This window comes from Schistocerca piceifrons, chromosome 7, assembly GCF_021461385.2.
Source record: "Schistocerca piceifrons isolate TAMUIC-IGC-003096 chromosome 7, iqSchPice1.1, whole genome shotgun sequence".
In the NCBI taxonomy this organism is placed as follows: Eukaryota; Metazoa; Arthropoda; class Insecta; order Orthoptera; family Acrididae; genus Schistocerca; species Schistocerca piceifrons.
In genome coordinates, this window is record NC_060144.1 from 355,361,822 (window position 1) to 355,376,242 (window position 14,421).

Sequence of the window (14,421 nt, forward strand, 5' to 3'; positions counted from 1 at the left end):
GTGTCGCATTCTGCAGAGAATGTGTCTCGTGTCGACCGGCGCTTCTTGTGATGCGGGCTTGTATCTTCCAATTATCTTGGCTGTGACGCTGTCAGGGTTTTTGTCCTGGATGGCGAGCGTTCGTTTCAGTAGAAGGGCTGCACATTTGGTCTTTATATCAACTAGACCTAGTCCCCCTTCTTTTGTTGGCAGCGAGCACGTTGCTTGCGCCACTTTGAATATATTTCGACGCCACAACAGGTAGTACACTGCGCTCATTAGTGCTCGCGCAATTTCTGTCGGGATGCTTAAGATTTGCGCCAGGTACCAAGCTTTCGACAGGATCGTCGTGTTTATCAGTTCTGTTTTCTGGTGGATTGTTAGCTTCCGGTTCGCGTGCCGTCTGGAGAGACCTCTTATGGTGTGTAGCACGTCCCTCCAGTTGTATGCGGCCATTCTAAGTGGACAAGACTGTATATATATTCCCAGAACTTTATGGCTTTCTGCTATTTTATACCATTGGCTGTCTGGTTTGAGTCGTTGATTCCCTATCGGCTGTAGCACTGTTTTTCTGGGGTTGGTTTGGGCGCCTGACACTTTTTGGAATGTATTCATGATGGTTTCTACTCTCCCAATATCTTCCTGGTCTTCAATAAAGATGCCTAGGTCGTCAGCGTAGGCTATACATGCTATTGCTTTGCCTCCTACGGAGAAGCCTCTGATGTCGTTTGTGAGTTTCCGTAGGAGTGGGTCCAGTGCTATAGCGAATAGAGCCATTGACAATGGACAGCCTTGCCTCACGGATCTGTCCAGTTTTATCAGTTTTGTTTCCCAACTATTGATTATTACTGTCGATCTTGCAGTACTTAGTATCTTACGGATGATTGCGATGAATTTTTGCCCAAACCCGAGTCTATTTAGTGTCTCTACGAGATATTTGTGGTCGATCCTGTCGAAGGCTTTGTTGAAGTCCACCGAAATTATGGCACCTGCGCTTCTGGTGGTGGCTGCCTGTGCTATTATGTCCCTGTAGGTGCATGTGGCGTCAAATATATTTTTCCCTGGTACCGCACATGTTTGCCACGGACTGATGATTTTCCTCATCGCTGATTTCAGGTTGTTTGCGATGCATTTCGCTATTGTTTTATAGTCGGCGTTGAGGAGCGTAATCGGACGAAACTCTTCAAAGCGGCGGGTGGCTCTCTTCTTAGGGATGAGTGTTATGGTCCCTTCGGTCAGCCCAGGTGGAATTTCCGCCCCATCGAGTATCTCGTTCACCATTTCCGTGAATTGCTCTCCTAGCACGTCCCAATATGCGAGGTAGAACTCGAGCGGGATGCCGTCGGCGCCGGGTGCTCTTCCTCTTGCGCTGGTCCTCATCGTTTCTTTGATGTCATCCACGTCGACATTTTCTGTCAGCAACGCCCTGTCTGCGTCTGTGAGCACGCTCCTCGTCTGGTGGAGGATTTCAGCAGTTGCAGCGTCGTCTGTCGCTTCTCGACGGAACATGTCTCGGAAACAGTCCTCGATGTGTTTTGTTAACTCCGTTTTCGTCGTGAGCGTCTTCCCTTGCTTGTCCTGAAGCTCATTTACGCACTTTCCTGTGCCTCTCTCCCTTTCCCTATTTAGGTGGTGCATGGTGAGTGGCTCTTCATCCACATCGCCATATGTTTTACTTCTTGTGAGGACGCCTCTTATTTGCTGTTTCTTTATTTGAAGGAGTTTTGCCTTGATTCTCCTCACTCGCGCCAGGTATTGCTGGTCGTCTGCTGGTTCGTCGAGTGCGTCTTTCAGGCACTGCTGGTAGAATTCGGCCGTGGTTCGCCTCCAGAATGACTTTTCCGCGCTGTATCTTATCAACAGGCTGCGCATTGTCGGCTTCACTCGTGCCAGCCACCACTCGGTCGTGCTGCTGTAGCGTGCGCGCTGTGCCAGGCATTCTTGCCACATTTCCACTATTTGCTTGCGCAGTTCCGCGTCCTGCAGGTGTTCCGTATTTAGCTTCCACGTGCTTCTTTTGCTGACGTTCTTTCCTTTTTGGAGATGCAGGCTGCATTCGTAGCTGCAGTGGTCCGAAAAGATGACAGGATATACTTGGACGTGCGCAACATTTTTAGTTGCTGCTCTGCTGATATATATACGGTCCAGTCTGCTTTTACCTTTTTTGTGGTGGTATGTAAATTCAGTGTGTGTTGGATGGAGAAGGCGCCACGAATCTTCTATTTTCAGTCTTCGGATCAGTTCTTGCAGTTCTGGGCACATGTTTGCTACAGGTATTTGGTCTTCAGCTGCGGCGACACAGTTAAAATCTCCTCCAATGATGATGTTGTTATTGTTCTGCATCAGCAGTTCGGCTACTTCTTCATTATAGAAGGTGCTTCTTGCTCGCTTGTTGTCTGTGCCAGAAGGTGCGTATATGTTGATAAAGAGCATCTTTTCTATGCTTAGCGCTATCCCTCGGCTGCTTGACAACATTTTAGTCCCGCGAACCCAGGACCTCTCCTTTAGCTGTAATCAAGAACTGTATACGCTACCCCTACACCACAGCTCGCTGGTGTCAAACTGTATGTTTATGTTTGCATTTAGCATAGTTGGTCATGTAATAGTCATTCCTCCACATTTGTTGGCTGTTAAAAGTTCTTGATCATGTAAAAAAAAAAAAAAAAGAAAAAAAAAAAAAAAATTCATATTTAATTGATTGATGAGATAGTCAATTGCTCCTCTGCTCATTCATGTGTATTCAAAGAACTTGTCTGGTGATCTTCATAGTTCACGACACTTATGAAATTCTCCATGGAGATTCCTCCCTTTGTAAATTTCATGCACAGCGTTCCTTTTCGCTTTATTTTCTTAAGTATGCCTAATTCTGTAGCCTTACTCTCCAGCTGCAGTATTCTACAGGTTAAGGGCGCTGTTTTATAGAAACAGCTGGTTGGCCCTTAAGCAGCTATCTTGTAGTGCACAGGACACCCAAGGTTTTCGCCCGATGTTACTGCTTGTCGCTGGAGTGTCGCGTATTCAGGAGTCGCTCGCTTCTGTTGCTCATGTAGGACACAGCCTTAGTAGACTTTCTCAGTATGGTTTACATGTATATTCAAGAGTATGCCAGTTCAGTTTCTTCAATGTCACTGCAACACTCTCCCATAGGTCAAACAAACCTGTGATCATTTGTGCTGCCCTTCTCTGTATACATTCAATGTCCCCTGTTAGTCTTATTTGGTACGAATCCCACACACTTGAGCAATCTTCCAGAATGGCTCACATGAGTGATCTTTACCCACAACTAAGCCTGTGTGATCTTTCCATTTCACATCCCTACAGAGCGTTACACCAAGGTATTTGTATGACTTGGCCAATTCCAACTGTGAGTCATTGGTGTTATAATCATAGGATACATCTTTTCATTTTGTGAAGTGCACAGTTCTACATTTGTGAAGATTTGAAGCAAGTTGACATTGCCAATTTTTGCACCATTTTAAAATGTTATTAAGATCTGACTGAAAACTTATGCAGCTTGTTTCAGACAGTACTTCATTATAGGTAACTGTACCATCTGCAAATGTCCAAGGTTACGATTAATATTCTCTGCAAGATTATTAGTATTCAACATAAACAGAAAGGGTCCCAACACACTTCTGTGGGACACATCTGAAGTTACTTCTACAGCTGACAATGACTCTATCCGAGGTAACATGCTGTGTCCTCCCTACCAAAAAGTCCTCAGTCCAGTCACAGATTTCACACATTACCCCATGTTATCAAACTTTCGATAATCAGCACAAGTGTGGTAGTGAGTCAAATACTTTTCGAAAATTAAGAAATGCTGCATCTACCTGACTGCCTTGATACCAAAGCTTCCAGTATGTCATGTGAGAGATGTGTGAGTTGCGTTTCACGTGTTTGAACCTCATTATGTCTGAGCTCAGAATATGCTCTAAGATTCTACAACAAATTTGTATCAAGGACATTGTATGGTAGTTTTATGGGTCACTTCCACTACCCTTCTTATGGATGAGTGTGACCTGTGGTTTTCTTCCAACTACTGGGCACAGTCTTTTGTTTGAGTGATCTATGATAGATTATAGTCAGAAGTGGGGCTAACTCAGCTGCATATTCAGTATAGAATCTGATAGGGATACCATCGGGCCCTGGAGCTTTGTTCAATTTGATTATTTCAGCTGTTTCTCAACACCACTGACGCTAATAGTTGTATCATTCACATTTTCAATGGTACAAGGATTAAACAGGGGAAATTCTCCAGCAGAAGAGAGATTACTGACACTGAAGCATATCCTGTAACTGGCAAAGCAGGCTTGAAACTTAACTAAAAGTATTCTATTTAGGTCTGATATTTATGAATACTAGAAATTAATTGAGCTGCTGAAATTTATCTAGGAAAATGTTCTACATGATGTTCTTAATAAAACTGAAAAAAATCCTCAGGTCCGTTCTCATGACTGCATCATAGGCAGAATGCTGGTTTTTGATAGTAAAAAGAATAAAAGCTTTTATAAGATGGATTATGAATTTGGAAAGACTCAATGTGTTTGCAGCGATTTCAGCAAAGAAAAATATCCTGATTTATCACACAGAGATCAAGGGAAAACATTATTAATCTTTTTGCACAAATTAAAATAAGAATAGATTTCATTTTAAAATAAATTAGTCATGCTTGACATTTTTAAATGAATCAATCATGCTTGAACTGTAGTGGTTTAGGTTACAGTAAGTTAATCTGTGGAGTTCGATCTTTTAGGATTTTATCAAGTATGTGTTGCCTTCTTTGTTTTTCAGCCCCTTTTTTGTGCAGTTACAGATACATGAATTGTATAGGTTTAATGTCATCTTTTGCACCTTAATGATAGCTTTATTAAGACCAAAAACGTTTTATTATAAAGCACCTTTAGAAGTTAGTTTTTTTGTCTATATCATTCGTCCTGTTCTTCCATGTATATGTTGGGATGACAGTGGTTCTCCACAACACACAAAAATGTGAATATGTTTTGTGTTAGTGAAAGTGTTGTGTGTTAAAATCTAACACACACATGTGGAAGAACAGGAAGAGTGAAGTAAACAACAAAAGAACATGACCACTGAAGATGCTTTAGAATAAAACGAAATGGATTTGGTCTTAATTAGATTTTTATTGAAATTTTAACCTGCACAACTTGTATTTTATCAAGTGTCTGAATAAATTTTCATTCTTGTTTCCTTTAAAACAGTTTTAAAAGAAATATTAAAAATTTTCTGGAGCAAAGTCCCCACTGATGTTAGCTATGAGCCACCACTGGTATTGAGGTTTTGGAGAAATGAGGATTGAGTGTCTTCCAGTCGCATATGGAGTGCAGGAAGAATGACTGCATAAATATGTGTATGCATGCTGTAATTTGTGTAAGCTTGTCTTAACAGTCTCTGCAAGCATGATAAATGTTGGACTGAAATATATTTCCAGTTTCTTCACTTAAGACCGCTTCTTGAAACTTTGTCAGTAGATATCATGGGATAATTGTGTGTCTTTGAGCATGCTGTAATTAGAGTAATCAAGTTTTTGAAATCTCTGCAGGGTGACAGGCAGTGTATTTCTAAATTCTACACTTAATACTGGTTCTTTAAATGTTGTAAGTAAGTTTTTGTGCAATAAGTGTCATCTGTTTTAGGGTATGTGCCAGTTCAGGTTTTTTCATTGTTTCTTTGATTCTCTACTGTGAGTCAAACAAACCTTGTGAGCATTCATGCTACCCTTCTTTGAAAATGTTAGTGTTATTTGATGTTGGCCCCACACACTTGGCTATTAGTTTAAGATGGATTGCACAAGTGTTGTGAAGCAGTCACCTTTTTAGATTGTCATTATATTCCGAGTGTTCTGCAAATGAACTGAATTCTGCTACCTTCATTACACTATGATTGAGCCTTTGTGATCATTCTGTTATTTACCCCTACAAATTGTTACATCCATGTATTTGTATGAGTTGACTGATTCCAACTGTAACTCTGATATTGTAGTAATAGAGTACTACTTTTCTGCATTTTGTGGACTTCAGACTTTTACATTTCTGTTCATTTAAAGCAAGTTGCTGATACAGGCGCTGTACGTTGAGCAAGGCACAGGACTGTCATTGGTTAATGGCCAGTGACCATTGTAGTGTATTTTAAGAAGTTAAATGAAAATTTCCTCAAAAAGAGCTTGATCCAAAGTGCAGGTTCTATCCATTGATCCACTTCTGATAATCCTTCCCACCCCCAAACTGCATGTACTTATGAACATGGATGAAGATAATTGTAATAAGAAGTTGTTCAAGCAACAATCACACCTTGAAGTTTATTTAGGAGAAAATACAATGACGGTTTTCCCTCGCTTGGTGCTATGGTGAATAGTCTCACAGATGAGCAGTTTACTTTTCGTCTATATCACACTATGGCTAACAATCAAAAGAGCAAATTCTTTTCTTTCATCTCAAGAGCCACAACATAAAAGAACAGGTGCACACCTCAGAACTCCTAGCACATTGTATGCTTGCAGTTGGCAGATGGGAATTGATATCTTTGGTGCACAGCGAGCACATACTCAACAAAATATAAAAAACTGTACTACAGGACCAGAGGTGCATGCCTCGGTAAACTCAAGGTTCCATAGGTAACTGCAGACATTTTCCATGAAGTCACTGACTGCCTTTCCACACAGTGACATAAATGTATTAACAGTTATGGCAATTACTTTTGAAATAATAAACAGCTTACTTACCTTTTTTTTTTTACCTCTGTCTCATTTTCATTTGACTACCACTTATCATTTCATTGATGTGTCAAGTGATAATATTTAATATGCATTGCCAACTGTCTTCTCTGTGTTTACAGGAACTATTAAGTGCAGCTCTTAGGAAGCAGCCACTTGGAGTTGAAATATCAGCGAATTTTGCTGTCACTCAATCTCTGGTTGGTCTCTTGTCATCAAATGGAGGTTCTTCCCTTGTTGAAAGTGTGAAAGGTTGGTTCAAAATTTAAAATATTTCAGATACATAATGTGAATCCCCTGACAAATTGAGCAGATTGAAAACAGATTTTATTTTCCCATTTCTTCTTGAAGGTTCAAGAGATTTCTCATTTTCATTCCCGTACATTGCATATTTTAAATGTGCATTTTTCTCTAGAAACCCAGTAAAGTGTGGATGCGTAATAGCTGTAAGACTATTGACAGAGGGAACAGGTTATAGCTTTTGCAAAAGACAAAAATCTAATAATTCTAAAACTGATGAACAGGGTGGTCTGAGAATTAAGAAATGCTTCAACAGTTATTTCTAAAAAATTGTATGAGATCTGAAGTAGGGGTAAGATGACCTATTTGTTTTAAGCTGCTCAACACAATACAAAGTATACTGATTTCTTGTAAAACCAGTCCAAATATAGTAAATACTATCATTAACTGATTTAAGAATTATCCAAAAAAAGTACATAGCCACCACTTGAGTTCTAAAGTGCTGAGTAGAACTACCTGAAGGGCCAGCGAGAGGCAGTCTGTGATGCACAGCAAGGTTGAAAGAAATGCAGCATGCAGCTTTTATTTGGTGGTTGACATCAACAGGTCAACTGTAGTTACAAACTTTTGGTGCCACCTTGTGTTGCTTGTGGAGGTATGCATCAGTGAAGATTACAGGGTGTTCCGAAATTCCCATTACAGACTTCTAGGACTTGTACAGGGGAGTGAATACATAATATTTTCAATAGGAACCATTGTCTGGAAACATACCATTTCCATTATACAACAGTTTCAGTTCAGATGTTTAACTCGTTCACTTCTGATTGAGGCACTGAATTAGGTGTGACATAGTACAGTTACTAGGTAACAAATCGAAACGAAACGTAAGGAAACATCCATATATCACTTAAGCGCACTTGTTTGTATTAACACTTAAACATTACATGTCTACAATATTCCAAAACAATAAAGAACCCAGCACACTACATACAGAACACTACTGACGCATTGCAACAGCAGCTCGATGTGGCAACCACCAACATTGTTACAGACAATGTACCTGTGAAGTATGTTTTGGTACACTCTCTCCATCCCAACTGGTGTCACTTCAATTTCTACTGTAGTGCCCAGAACTCATGCCAGCAAATCTTCCTCTGACTTTATAGAAGTCTTGTAAATTAAACTTTCATTATTTCACCACAAGAAGTAGTCCATATGAGTTAAATCTGGCGACTGCAATGGCTACACAGTTGGACCACCTCGGCCTTTCCATCTTTCCCCATATCATTTGTTGAGATGTCTCCGAACCACACATGAGAAGTGAGAGGTGCACCATAAAGCCGAAACTACATTTCCTGATGGACTTTCAGTGGCACAGCTTCCAAGAATGGATCCAGTACAATCTGTAGGAAGATTGAATATGCAGGACCAGTTAGCTTGAGTGGAAGGACAGATGACCCAATCACTTCTGAAGTGAAACCATTGTAGAATGGAAATGGTACATTTCCGGACATGGGTTTGTATTCAAAATATTATGTACACGCTCCCCTCTACAAATCTTTGAAGTTTGTAATGAGAATTTCTGAACACCCAGTGTATATGGTATCTGCCTCACTGTTTTGCAAACGGTGATACATAGAAATCTAACATGACTGCTGCTATTAGACTGAATGGTATAAAGCATTTCTTGGAACTTGACAAATAAAGTCATAGATTACACACACATATCCATCCACACATATACAGACACAAGCAGACATATTCCAATATGTGGAATATGTCTGCTTGTGTCTGTATATGTGTGGATGGATAAGTGTGTGTGTGTGTGTGTGTGTGTGTGTGTGTGTGTGTGTGTGTGTGGGTGCGCGCGAGTGTATACCCACCCTTTTTTCCCCCTAAGGTAAGTCTTTCCGCTCCCGGGATTGGAATGACTCCTTACCCTCTCCCTTAAAACCCACATCCTTTCGTCTTTCCCTCTCCTTCCCTCTTTCCTGACGAAGCAACCGTTGGTTGCGAAAGCTTGAATTTTGTGTGTATGTTTGTGTTTGTTTGTGTGTCTATCGACCTGCCAGTGCTTTCTTTTGGTAAGTCACATCATCTTTGTTTTTAGATATATTTCTGTGCTAACATTGATAGCCCATTGTTGAAAAGCTATGTATTAATGCTCTTCATTGGTGTGTTTAAATCTTGCTATGCTTGATCTTCAGCTTGACTGATAGACTGTTTAATGTAGACATCACCTATAGAGTGGCATACGGAATGTATCAACATTTGTTTTGTACATAATTTATGAAGCACACTAGGTATCCCATTGATTATCTCAACTACAGTAGCAGAAAAATTTGGAGATACCATAGCTATGAGCCTAGTCTGTACAATATGACCTACAGTGGATGAGTAACAATGCAGCAACGATCAGCAGTTGTTACTTTTTCATGAAACAAAAAGTCCTGTTGAGACTCAGAGGCAGTTTTGACAACAGTTTAACACATGGTGGGCCTCTTACAAGAGAACCATTCACAGGCTGTGTGATTAACTTGTACCGGAAGGATCAGTATTGGAAGTAAAGCAGCCTTGGCTAAAACTTGTTTGTTCACCAGAGAATATTGAAATGGTATGAGGTGTTCCACAGAGAAGCCCCAGCAAATCGTGCTGAAAGGCAGCAGTGCAACTGGGCATATCCAGGTGCTCTGTTCAACAGATACTTCAAAGGGACTTCTGAATGTACCTGTACAAAATGACATCTGCTCAGAAGTTAACTGCAAAACACAAATGGCAGAAACTGTTGTTTGCCTGCTGGGTGGGGGTTGGGAACAAATTCTGAAGAACGTTTGGTTTTCAGATGAGGAGCATTTTCATTTGGATATAGCAGTTAACAAACAAAATATACACTTTTGGGCTACTGAAAATCCACAAGTGCTTCGTGAATGACATTTTCATGCTCCGAGGATTACAGTGTGGGCCACGATATCCAATCACAGTGTTACTGGACCTTTTTTCCTTGAAGAAACTGTGAACAATGTGCGTTATTTAAGCATGCCCCACAGTAACTTCTGTTCCACAGCTTCTTGCTACTGTGTTGTCCTTCAGTATGCAATAGTTCATGCAAGATGGAGCAAATCCACTGCAAACACTGTCTTGGATTTCTTACATTAGTGTAGTGACATGTGAGTTGCTTCACTCAGATTCATGGACAATTTTGGTCCACCCAATAGTCCAGACATCAACCCATGTAACATCTTTCTGTGGGGGTACCTGAAGGAAGCAATTTCCCTGAAATGTCCACATGATTTAATGGAATTCGGATACCTTATTCTTCAAGTTTCCAGTTAAATTGTGGAAGACATGGCATAAGGATATTGCTAACATCAGTGTTCATGTGAAGGAAGTTAGGAATCAGAATGGTGGACATGTAGAGCAAGTGCTGGGTTAGAACTATTCTTCACAGAGTTCTTTCTGTGGTAGTATATTTTCCTTTGGGTTTGTGACAGCAAAGTGTTTATTCAAAAACAAAATGGTGACATATTTTGTGCACTACCCTGTATATACAATAGACTGTGTACCAGGGGTAGGAAGTGCTTAAAATTGCAACAGCTTGAAGATAACTTGTAACAAACATCAAACTGGCATGCTTGGACACACAACTGGTTAGCATTTTGGTGGAACTGCTCAAGGTAGGTAGGAGTAATGCCATCTACATTCTATACATAAGGAAAGAAGCAGTGGGTTTCTCATTCAGCAAACACATTGAATGTTGTTTGTTTGTGAGAATGTCATGTTATGCCTTATGTAAGAAGGAGAAACCTGTGCCAGCATAAGTCACAATTTGACAGCAGCAGGATTGTGGCCTACTGGGACTGCATTTTATTGTCCCTCAGTGTTGGTGCTCATGTTAGTAGAGTCTGCATAAGTTGCAGTGGCCAATGTGGAGTGAACAGTTTTCATCCAAAGTGCTGGGCAAGTTCATTTGTTTGTGCAGAAGGGGAGCTGACAGTGTTTGCCACCTTTTGGCCAGTCGGTGATGACTGAATAAAGGTGCACACGTGTCAATCTTTCTCAAATGATTTTCCTGAAACTGTTTGATAAACAAATTCACTTTTACATTACTTATAGCTTTATATGTCAGATTCATGGTGATGAGCCCAACATTTTGTTAATGGTCTTAGCTATTGTGATAAGTAACACACTGTGCAAAATTTGAAAAAGTTTGCAATGAGAAGTGGGAGTCTGTGATTTTGCATGTGGTGCATATTACATAATATGTTTTGTGATCATGCTGTGTCAGAGTGAAATATGCACTTTATTATATAAACAGTCTGAGACATGAAATGGGATTTTGGCATATGATGGCATGCAAAGAGAGGAGTATTTTGCCATTTGACTGCTGTACAAAACTTCATTATCTACCTCATTATTCCACAATCTACAGACTTTTTCAATGAAAGAATATAATTTTTCTAGGCCATTGATAACTGGTCAAATGATAAATGCTACAGGTTTTAGAACAATGTAAGTGTAGACATTACATGTTTATTTTGTACCAAGGATGTGCTTCTTCATAAAATACTGACCTTTCTTTTTCTCAGTTCCTAACTTAATAAACAACTGTTTCAGAATTCTCTTGCAATTGCATATGCACAATATGTTACTGAGGTGATTCTGTGTAGACTCCACTGTGTTTTGGCAAAAGAAGCAAATTTTAACATGACAACGAGAGAAATTCGTATGTTTTACACAAAATTCGCCACTCATGATGCTTCTATGAAACTTAGAAATGGTTAACAGGCGAGGCGAAAATAAATTGCTGCATTTTCAGCAGTATTCTTTTTAGGTACTAACCAAAGCAGAGGTGACAGATCCTTTTGAATGGTCAACAGGTGTGGACAACGTGGGATCCCACTCAATATTTACAAAAAAAAGTGAGCGTAGGCTTCGGTTTAGTACAGCTCTTCCCCTCCAGCACTTGGCATTTCCCCTACAGTGCCTGCCCACAACCCCCACCACTAACGCTCTCCCCACGTGTGCCTTGCTTCAGGATGGCTGTACGCAGCCCTGCAACAGTTCAACAGCCCTATATGGTTAGTGCCAAAAATAACAGACACATTGTTTTCTCAGCCATACAAGATAACACACCATCACCAGGTACATATTCGTGTGTAATTAATCTTATCCTCGTGTTCCATAGGGGAGCAATATGTGGGGAGTTGTTGTATATTCCTAGATTCATAATTTAAAGCTGGTTCTTGGAACTTCGGAAGTAGCCTTTCTCAGGGTAGTTTGCATCTATCTTCAACTTTCTGCCAGATCAGTTCTTTCACCATCTTCATGGCACTCGCCCTAGGTCATACAAACCTGTGGCCATTCATGCGGCCCTTCTCTGTAAACATCAAATATCCCCAGTTAGTCCTTTTTGGTATGGGTTCCACACACTTCAGCAATATTCTAGAATAGTTTGCATAAGTGATTTGTAAGCAATCTCCTTTATTGATTGCGTTTCCATAGTATTCTATTAATGAACCAGAGTCTGCCACCTGTTTTAGCTAAGAATAAGTGTGAAGTGCACAACTTTACATTCTTGAACATTTAAAGCAAGTAGCAAAATTTTGCACCACTTTGAAATCTTATCAAGACCTGACTGGATATTTGTGCAGGTCTTTTGAACAGTAACTCATTATAAATAATAGCATCATTTGAGGTTCCAGAATGAAATTTCCACTCTGCAGTGGAGTGTGCACTGATGTGAAACTTCCTGGCAGATTAAAACTGTGTGCCAGACCAAGACTTGAACTCAGGACCCTTGCTTGTTGCGGGCAAGTGCTCTACCATCTGAGCTACCCAAGCATGACTCACAACCCATCCTCACAGCTTTAATTCCGCCAGTACCTCGTCTTCTACCTTCCAAACTTCACAGAAGCTCTCCTGCAGACCTTGCAGTACTAGCTCTCCTGGAAGAAAGAATATTGCGGAGAGATGTCATACCCACAGACTGGGGGATGTTTTCAGAATGAAATTTCCATTCTGCAGTGGAATCTGCACTGATATGAAACTTCCTGGTAGCTTAAAACTATGTGCTAGATCGAGACTCAAAGTTGGAACCTTTGCCTTTCATGGGCAAGAGCTCTACCATCTGGGCTACCCAAGCACGACTGCTTTCCTTTATCCACTGAGTGTAGTTTTTTGTTCAAGGTATCTGCAGTAGGTTATAGTTAAAAGAGGGGCTAACTCAACTGATAATATGGTACAGTGTCTGATATGGATTACTTTGAATGCTGAAGCTTTGTTCAATTTTATCGATTTATTTCTCAACACCACTGCCACTAATACCTATATCACTCATCTTTGCTCTTTTGTGACAGTTAAAATGCCCCTGCTCCTACATCTTGATTTGTAAAGGAGCTTTTCAGAATGGAGTTCAGCATTGCTGCTTTCACTTTGCTGCCCTTAATTTCAGTCCCTACCTCATCCATTAGTGTTGGACATTAACTTTGATGATACCACTATCAGCCTTTAACAATGTAACCAGAGTTTCTTTGGGTTTTGTGAGAGATATTTTGACAATTTTCTGCAACTGTAGTCATTTTAGGGTTTACACATTGCCCTCTTGATGGCCAAAAAAGTTTCATGCAGCATATCCCTATCTATTGCCCAATGCTTTGTTTTACACTTATTATGTAGTAGTCTCTGTTTGTTGAGAGGATTATTTACATTGATTTATACCATGAACTGTGTCACCCATTATGAACTGTTTTGCTAAGAACATGTCCTTCAAGTGCATGGTCAACATTTTGTTCTTAACTTGATAGACTTCTTCTATTTGCTCCTCTCCAGAGCTAAATGTTTTGAATTCCCTATTAAGATATGACACTACTGCCTGTTTATCTAATTTGCTGACAATATAGCTCCTTCTACTTTGCAGTTACCCTTTGTACTTTGGTAATCATTGTTGCTGCAACTGCCTCATGGTCACTGGTACGAGTTACTGTGTGGACATCCTAAAAGAGGTCAGATATGTTTGTTGTTAGTAATCCAATATATTTCCATCATGAGTGGGCTTCCCAACAATTTGTTGTAAGTATTTATTTGAGAACACATTTAGTAATGTTTTGCTGGAGATCCTGTCATTGCAATCACGTACAAAATTGTAATTTTCCTAATTGGTTATTGGATGAATAAAGTCTCCTCCAGAGATGATAGTTTGATTGGGGAACGTCCGTACCAGTGACTTATGTTGTCTCTAAATGTGGTTAATCATCAATGAAAGGATCTGCTTATAAGTTTATACCCAATCTTGACAATGAAAGTACTCAAGTTGCCCATGCTGTCCTGACCTACCTCAATACAGAAAGTACTTAACTATTGCTGTGGCTGGTGAAGTCTATGGGTCTCTCACCCACTGAAAACATGGAGTGATGAGTTACCAAGAAGCTGGCTTGCCACCTCTCACCAGCAGCTATGATTGTGAGCTCTGG

The 14,421-nt window shown here is 40.3% G+C and overlaps 1 protein-coding gene across 1 annotated transcript in view; it reads left to right on the top strand.

Annotated features, from left to right (window-relative positions):
• LOC124804616 (probable E3 ubiquitin-protein ligase HERC1) overlaps positions 1–14,421 on the top strand; it is a 790,356-nt gene that overhangs the window by 539,157 nt on the left and 236,778 nt on the right. Inside the window, exon 48 of the mRNA XM_047264817.1 lies at positions 6,835–6,964. Within this exon, the coding sequence (XP_047120773.1) occupies positions 6,835–6,964 (130 nt within the window). The remainder of the gene's footprint in view (positions 1–6,834; positions 6,965–14,421) is intronic.